Source organism: Lolium rigidum, chromosome 2 (genome assembly GCF_022539505.1).
Source record: "Lolium rigidum isolate FL_2022 chromosome 2, APGP_CSIRO_Lrig_0.1, whole genome shotgun sequence".
Lineage (NCBI taxonomy): Eukaryota > Viridiplantae > Streptophyta > Magnoliopsida > Poales > Poaceae > Lolium > Lolium rigidum.
The window spans coordinates 245,327,208-245,336,093 of record NC_061509.1 but is presented as its reverse complement, the minus strand read 5'-3'; the positions used below and the strand labels follow the sequence as shown (position 1 = coordinate 245,336,093).

General features: G+C 43.9%; 1 protein-coding gene across 1 annotated transcript; it reads left to right on the top strand.

The window, feature by feature from the left end:
* Positions 1–5,197: 5,197 nt before the first annotated feature.
* On the top strand, positions 5,198–7,127 carry LOC124693211 (1-aminocyclopropane-1-carboxylate oxidase 1-like). Its single transcript, XM_047226675.1, has 3 exons — positions 5,198–5,472; positions 5,588–5,817; positions 6,428–7,127. The coding sequence occupies exons 1-3, from the start codon at positions 5,344–5,346 to the stop codon at positions 7,065–7,067; spliced, it is 999 nt and encodes a 332-aa protein (XP_047082631.1). The 5' UTR covers positions 5,198–5,343; the 3' UTR covers positions 7,068–7,127.
* The last annotated feature ends 1,759 nt before the right edge of the window (positions 7,128–8,886 follow it).

Genomic DNA, 8,886 nt, shown 5'->3' with positions numbered 1-8,886 from the left:
TTTGTGTTATCCTTGTTACTACATGTTTCTATGACCTAAGCAAACAAAAAAAAGGAAGGAAAAAACTTCACTGGGACACCGTCATTGAGAACATATCAAATGGGTAGATCGCGCGGTCAACGACATATGTTTTCGATGGATTCCGCTCTTCAGTGTCGGAATAGCCCCCCTCCCCCAAACTTGCATGTGTCCCTATGTTACGTGTACAAGTATGGCGGGAGGTTGATAGATCCAATATTTATCCCCCGGTGTGACCCGTTTCATGGACATGCACTGACACTTAGAAAGGTTCTCGACATATAGGAGTTCCAAATGTGAAGGCATAAACCCACTCGGACACTGTCGTTGGGATCCAGAGACCGTGTGGTCAACGACATAGAGTTTCGCGTGATCCTTGCTCTTCGGAGGGTCGACCCCCCCCCCCCCCCCAAAACTTACGTGTGTCCCCATGTTTTGTATACAAGTGTGTTGGGAGGTTGATAGATCCATATGGTACGTACATGAAGACCTTAGACGTGGATGCAACTATTTTATATTAAACGTGTGTTTGAGACAGAATTTGAATTCGAGACCTTAATACCATGATTCGTTATTAGATAAAAGTAAGCTGCAAGCTATTGCTGGTGCTTGGTGAGTGTATTATGCAAGCGATGATATCTGATCTGGTGCCTTCCGTGTGGCCAATATTATTATCTCCAGTGGCTACATTTAGCATATGCATTTGCTACCCAGCTAAGCTAGGCAACTTGCCCATCTCTACTTGTGGCTTGTGAGTTCCTTGTATTCAAAGTACTCCATTTTTAGGAGGAGCTTGTTGCCAAGCAAGCTGTGCACTACTAAGAACAAGAATTTCATCTGCAACCAAACGTACTCGCAACCTTTTGACACAAGACACAACGCCGTGTAGCTCCAGCGGGGAAAGAATGTTTGAGCGCACATTTATGCTTTTATTCCGACCGTTTGGTTCAGGAGGGAGCTGCGTGAAGCTCTGTTCTGTATTGACATCAAGAGACTTTTGATCCATGGTGAAGTCAGAAGCAGAGAATATCATGAAGGCGGAACTGGGGGATTAGCTAAAAAGGTTCAAGTATTCGCGATGTTGAGAAGCTTGCTTGGTGTTCTGGGATTCGCAGCAGTGTATGAAAGTGGGGGCGACATCACAGGGGAAGTTCAGAGTCCTACCTTTCAGGGTGAAAACCCAAGGTCTGGCCTTAACTAGTTGTGCCTGACAATAACCTTGTTGAAGGCATTGTTTTGAGAGCGGGGACTATCTTCAGGGTAAAAACCTAAGATCTTTGATCGGGCGACAACGGCGCTAGTGCACTGTTCCCTTTTTGGAGGCGTTGCTTTTGGAGAATCTATATTTCAGGTGTTGTCTTGGTGGTGGATGTACTGTTGTTGCTAGGCCTGAGATACTATGGCGGGACTTTTATTCTTTATTTTTTTATTTTCTCTTTTTTGGCTGTGTGCATCCATACTGCCATTAGGCGGTGGTGCGTTGTTGCAGAGGCTAGATGTAATTGGTATTTTTTGATATTAATATATTTCGTTTATCAAAAAAAAATATCTTTTGCTTTTCTAACTTCAGCCATGAGCTAGTCATGCATGCAGCCAATGCTCAACTTGTAGCTGCCAGCTGACTGCACAATAGAACTTCAATCTCGATTGATTGCAACTTGTGTACTAATTTATGTAGAAAATATTGTATTTGAGGGTTTCGATATTAAGATGGCTTTGGATTTTCTTGCGTCTAAGTCGACTTTCAAAAGGTGCACTTTTATAATATTAAGAAGTGTAACCTCGTGAGGAGGTGTAAGTTTTCACTAATCTGAACTTGTACATTCCGAAACAGACTTCAATCAATATAAGAAAAATCTTAGCCGACTTAGATGGACAATTGTTTAATATATTGTACTACAGACTTTTGTATCATTGCCCCGAGAAAATGAATTACTCCTTACATCTGAAAAAATAATGCGTTTTTTATCATTAAGACATGGTTTTGAGCAACAATTACTCTACTAATACTATGTGGTTTGTCTGACAGAAAATTAAATGCTGCTAGATTCATACTCACTCCCTCGGGCGAGCTTGATCCATTAGTTTCCATCTTTAGTTTTATTTGTCCTTGACACTAACCTTTCTCGCCTTCTACACCATATTGTTTATGATAATGGTTCAGAGCATGTTAAGGTATCCCGTAATGGGGTTTTCATCTTTTGCTTGTGGGTGATACTCTGTTCTCTTCTTTTGCATCGATGTCTATATATAAATCTACAATTGTTAAAGATGTAGTACTTAGGCATGCAAGATCAATAGAGCAACTTATATCGAACCATCCAAGTACTCCATCTTAGCTTTTTCGGTGTGACACCTTCCTAGAAGGACATATGCACTATAAGTGGGAGATTACTGGTGTGTGTCAATCAACTTGTAATCCTAAGTATATATGGTTGTTGGTTCCTCAAGGAAGAAAGAAAAAAGTAGATCTAAAACTCAATAAGAAAATTCGAGTATATGTCTAGTTTACTAACGTCAGCACCAGCTATCTTCGGGAGGAAAGAAGATTTCGATCAAGGCAATGGCACAAGCTCTAACCACAAGTTACTCAAGCTGTTCGGAAGGTTGACTTGGCCACGCCGTTGTGCTCAAGAAAGTTAATCATGATAAAATTAAAGTTTCTTATGTTTTACACTCTATGTTTTAAAATGATGAATTTCTAGTTTTGTATTGTGTCAAACTAATTTAAGTTTTTCCAAAATTCAAAAAAAAAGAATACCCATTTAGTTTTACACTACCGCATAATAGCCTGCTAGTCACGGGCTCAAAAGGCCCATTCGTGACGAACAAGGCGCCCGCCACTGGTAACGTATCACTGGTAACCGGCGGCAGGAGAGCGCCTGACACTAGTATTGGTTTACTAGTGACAATGTTTTATCCATCCTCGTCACTACTTAGTTTTCACGGGTAGTGATATTAGATTTATTATAAAGTATATTTCCGTATCATATAGATTTTACATTGTAGATTGATATGAGCATATTTCTCGATAAGCATGGTCAAACTTAGAAATGTAAGTCAGAATGAAATTTTAATTTTAATTATCTTGGAACATAGGAAGTATCTATGAACCATATGTTTGCATCGTCGTGCACTACTATGTATTGACCAGCTTGTTTTACCTAAGTGTAACATTATTCACAAGCACTTGAGCACTTGTCGCAGGTTCAATAAGCCTAGATAAATTTTAGCCTACATTTACCTAAATCTGTGGCAAGTATTTAGTGCCAAAGGGACCACTAAAGCGTGAGTATTTCTCTCGTACGTGAAAGCTAGCTTTCAATTTGGTTCTCGAGAGGAAGTACAATGTTAGGCACGCTCACTTGTCCTGGCGAGCCTAAAATAGGCTCGACAAGGGGATCGAAAAGTAACTCCACTTGTGCACTCAAATCAGTACCTGTCGGTCCTGCATGCCATTACGAGCTACTCTTATCGCAAATTTAGATATATCGCATACCTTATGAATAGATACATCTAAATTTGCGAGAAGAATTATGGAACTGACTGAGTAGTGGATGTAAAAGTTCGCAAGGGCGCGCTATCAACACTAGATGAGTTTTCACGTCGTCAATGCCAGTGATTTGAGACCGGAACTTTAACCCGGCCGGCCCCTACTCTGACGGAGACGCGACACGATGATACGCTCGATCTGTCCATCGAGATCGCTCTGGGCCGGGGTCTGGGTCTGGCCATGGTCAGGGGCGAAGCTCCCAGTAGGGCAAGGTAGGGCAACCACCCTACCTTGATTTTTGGTGAATACACTTAGATGCGCGTGTTTTTTTTGAAATTTTTTGAGTGGTTATACGTTGAAAATGGACTCCGTATGAGAAAGTTATGCGTGTTTCGGTGAATACTACGCAAAATTGATTACAGACCAAAAACATAAAATATTTTACCTCCAAACATAAACTCGTATTCTAGGTTCAATGTAAATAACATTGCTTGTATTACATAGATTTATCATTCAATGTACCCTAGTATATACAAGATAAGCTTGAGTTATTCATTATACATACTTATAGAATTGAAGACTTCAAAGATTTTAAGATATTCCAAAATGCACGTCATACTTTCTCCGACCATAATATTACCCCATTAAAATGACAATAGGTTTACACGTGGAGACATGAAAAATTGAAAGGAATTTTCCAGCAAAAAAGATAATCAAAACCGAGTTGCGCGAACGAGGGATAATCAAACGTCTTGATTGTTCGAATTACATTATATTTTTACAAAAGATGTAAAACTTTGCCGTTGAGTTAGCATTATTGGTATGTTTTTAGGTTCTACTTATAATCAAGTATGTTTTTATTTTTATTGTTTTAAAATATCATTACTATTTTTAGGACTATTTTGATATTTGCATCATTGAAGGTTCGCCCTACCTTAGATTTTTTTCGTCCTTCGCCACTGGCCATGGTGGTCCAGCTGAGAAGCACCATGCAGATAGACAGGATTTGATGCTCCTGTTCCCACTTTAAGTCCATTGGCTATACAGGAGTCAGGACAATAAGTGCCCTACATACTGTACTGTATCTGCAATACTATTACTTGTGTAGCTGGATCAGGTAACCTCAACAATTACCACTAGTGAGCTTTGGATGGCTAGATGGCATGACATGCTCCCTATGATCGCCAGCAGTAGAGAGCAATGCTGTTTATGATTGTTGACAGCCAAATCCCACTATATGTGGCAGGGTCAGGTGTATTACGCCTAACCTTTGTCAGCATCAAGCTATAAAGTAAGGGACAACTCGATCCGTGCGCCATAGATATCAGTTCAAGCTAGGTTAGGTATATAAAATACATGCAACATAGACAATCAGTCTTATCATGATATAGCTACTACTATTATACCGTACTGATCGGTCTCAATCAGGCATAGATCAGCAGCTATTAGCAAGAAGCAATATTCTTGCAGAGAACCAATTAGTTTAGCATGTTCGGCCGGTAACCCACAGGAAGTTGCGGCGCGCACACTCATTCGATTAGCTAACCATCTAGGGAATGTAATGTGCACGCTTTACAATTAGCTGCAGGTCCAGACTGCTTTTCCATATCCCATTTGAGCAAATTAATCTGTGTCGACGTAATCTCGTACGTAGCGGCTAAGTCATATGACTCATACTCCAGTTAAGCGCTGGCCTTCTCGCGCCTATAAATTGGGGATCGACGCCGGCTTCATAGCGCACTCACACTCGGCGGCTTAAGCTACCCAGCAAATAGCACAACAAAGCACTCACACCTTCAGATCAGGTAGCAAGAGGGAGAGAGATCAGAGCGATGGCAACTGCTACTCCTGCTGCTTCGTTGAGCTTCCCGGTGATCAACATGGAGAAGCTGGAGACGGAGGAGAGGGGCGCGGCCATGGAGGTCATCCGCGACGCCTGCGAGAACTGGGGCTTCTTCGAGGTGCCACTTCCTCAGACACATATATTGAATTGCAGAATGAATGGTGATAAATTTCCTTTTGGAAACATGCATTAGATTCTTCATGTGATTAATCATGGGCATATGGTGTGTTCAGCTTCTGAACCATGGCATATCGCACGAGCTGATGGACGAGGTGGAGCGGGTGAGCAAGGCCCACTACGAGAACATCAGGGAGAACAAGTTCAAGGAGTTCGCGGCCAGGACCTTGGAAGCTGGCGAGAAGGGCGCCGACGTGAGGGACGTGGACTGGGAGAGCACCTTCTTCGTCCGCCACCTCCCTGCCTCCAACCTCGCCGACCTGCCCGACCTCGACGACCATTACAGGTACACACCACATATACGCGCCATTAGTTAATTAAATGCAATTTGATATCGGTACTTTCATTAGACTGGTGTCCTATTGGCTTCTGAAGAAAAGCAGATGCGCAACCTGATAGCATCAGCTTTGACGGAAATTAATTATTTGAAAAGGCACCGAGATGATTATTATAGTTACTGAATCGGCAGATTCTGGCCTATAGTTCAACTCCAATTTGTAGCTTTCAACTTTGTTTTCCTCTTTATAGCAAGTCTGACGAGGGCACGAGGCAGCCTATTGTTTGGCCTGACCGAACATTCTGTACTCGCGTGAACACCTGAGCTCCGGTTACAGAATCTTAGACTGCGCAAATACTCTCACTGCATGTTCTGAACCCAGCAAAGCTGTCGAAAGAAATTCCCGATTTTTTGCACCGTGAATCACCTCTATACTGTCATTTCTGTCGAATACTTCGGAGAAACAGCAGCACGTGAACATGAGATGTGCGCACATCAGAATCTAGATAAGCAGCAGTAACCAACACGATTCGAATCACCTACATTTAAACTAGAGACACTTATTGATGAATAAACACAGATTCGTAACCAAACTGCCTTTTCTGTATTGTCGCTGCAGGCAAGTGATGAAGGAATTCGCCTCGGAGATTGAGAAGCTGGCGGAGCGCGTGCTGGACCTGCTGTGCGAGAACCTGGGACTGGAGAAGGGCTACCTCAAGCGGGCCTTCGCGGGCTCTCAGGGCGCCCCGACGTTCGGCACCAAGGTGAGCAGCTACCCGCCGTGCCCGCGCCCCGACCTCGTCGACGGCCTCCGCGCGCACACCGACGCCGGCGGCGTGATCCTGCTCTTCCAGGACGACCAGGTGAGCGGTCTCCAGCTTCTGAAAGACAGCGCCTGGGTGGACGTGCCGCCCATGCGCCACGCCATCGTCATCAACATCGGCGACCAGCTGGAAGTGATCACCAACGGGCGGTACAAGAGCGTGATGCACCGCGTGCTGACCCGCCCCGACGGCAACCGCATGTCCATTGCGTCCTTCTACAACCCCGGAGCCGACGCCGTCATCTTCCCGGCGCCGGCGCTCGTCGGCCATGGCGCCACGGAGGAGAACGAGGGCGGCGAGGAGGGCAGCGGGGCCGTGTACCCGCGGTTTGTGTTCGAGGACTACATGAACCTGTACGTTCAACACAAGTTCGAGGCCAAGGAGCCACGCTTCGAGGCCATGAAGTCGGACGCCGCGCCCATCGCCACCGCCTGATCAGTGACCGGCCGGTGTACCGGTGATCCAGATAAATGCATTTTTCAGATGGGTGTGGTGGGTACCGTAGATATACGTTGTGTCAATGTAATGTTTTCGTTCGTTTGCATCACCCTATGCATATGCATGCAGGGGTGCTGGCGTGTGTTACCGTGTGACGTGAAGCAATATAGTAACCGTGTGTAAGTATGGCAGCTACGGCTGTGCAACGTGCCAACGTGTGTGTATTTTAAAAGAACGTTCCATCACTTGGGCAATATGGAAGTGTAAGTCAATTGCCACCATTTAGGCAAACCAATACTGAATTTGAATCATTGAACCACTTGTTTCGATGAAAGATTGAGGTCAAACTACTTTTCAGTATCTATGCCATTCATTTTGAATGGCCAATTTATATATATTTAAGTTTACTTATTTGGTTGATCAATTATTGTCATCTAGCAATAAAATTTTATATTGTGCAAAAAGTTGAGATCTTTACAAGCCAAGTGCAAGTTAACATAGATGTGGCATAAACATGCGAGCACCAAGCCGGGGTCTATTTGGTTACATGCATGCATTTTCATGAGTTTTCAGAACCACTACAATGGAAAACATGCCAGAAAAATCCATATTCTCTATTTAGTTTGGTTATTTGAATAGACTTTGGTAGATTTGTATGGGCTGGTATTTTGTTGTGGCGGCGTCCTTCTTGCTACATGATAGGGAAATGAAACCTAGCTGGCCGACCCTGAAGGCAGGGTGCTACTTGTAACTTGTGTTACTGCCATATATACCTTGGGCATAGTCCGGACCAGGCCGGGCTTCGAGCCAGGTCTAATAAAGCCTGACGCAAAAAACCTAGGCCCATGGCTGGCCCGGCCCAACCGTCGGGCCTAGAATTTTGTCACAAGCCCGGCCCATCACAACAAATACCGATCGGGCCTCGGGCCGGGCCTCTTCCTTATTTGGCATATTTGTCAAGCCTAGGCCTGGCCCAACGCAACCATCAGACCTAAATCTTCAGCCCAGACCCGGCCCACATGCATGCTCGAGCTGGCCCAAGCCTAGGAATTTTGGACCGGGCTGGGCCAGGCTGACCGGGCTTGGCTTCCCATGGCTAGGTATACTGCCATACACATGGGTCTCTTGTATTTCTAAGGGAATGTTGTGTTGGAGTGTCACCAATATGAATCCACAAACATGACTTATTTAAAGCTTGCTCATATTTCATGGAGCCGATCTTCTTAGGTAGTTTCCAGTTTTAAATTTTCTCATATAGATGGTTGTAATTTAGTGGTGAGATTTCCACAACCAGGGATTCAAAGCGTCCTAGTTTATGGGCCAGGCCAGCCAGGCGGATCCACACATTCTGCGGCAGCAGCACATACAGACATTCGGTCAAAGCTTGAAGCCTTGAACCAACGAAAAGAACGGCTCTTTGTACTACAGTTGTAGCTTTGTACTGCCAAAACCGGCATGTGCATGCACGGACTGAGCCTTGTCTTGCAGCTCAGCCGAAATATAAGCTGAGTTTGAGTCAATCCTAGATTGCTCGATGTTTTCTTAGTATAGATAACTTATATAGTAGGTGTCTGTTATCTTAGATAAATATTAATTTATAAAAACTCTATGGAAAAGAGTTCTAATAAGATACGCATGAGATATTAGTGTTTTGCGTACACATGCATATGAAAATGTAAGTTTATTGCCACCATTTAGGCAAATCCAGTACTAGATTGAATCCTTTCACCACTTATTTTCGATAAAGGACTAAACTCAATCTACTTTTAAATATTGATGCAGCCATTTTTAATGGCGATTTATATAGAGTCAAGTT

Bases quoted from the DNA above. Each gene is read 5' to 3' on its own strand.
- LOC124693211 (XM_047226675.1), top strand. From the start codon at position 5,344: ATGGCAACTGCTACTCCTGCTGCTTCGTTGAGCTTCCCGGTGATCAAC. The intron at 5,473-5,587 runs GTGCCACTTCCT...TGGTGTGTTCAG, and splicing joins AGAACTGGGGCTTCTTCGAG to CTTCTGAACCATGGCATATC. The intron at 5,818-6,427 runs GTACACACCACA...TTGTCGCTGCAG, and splicing joins GACCTCGACGACCATTACAG to GCAAGTGATGAAGGAATTCG.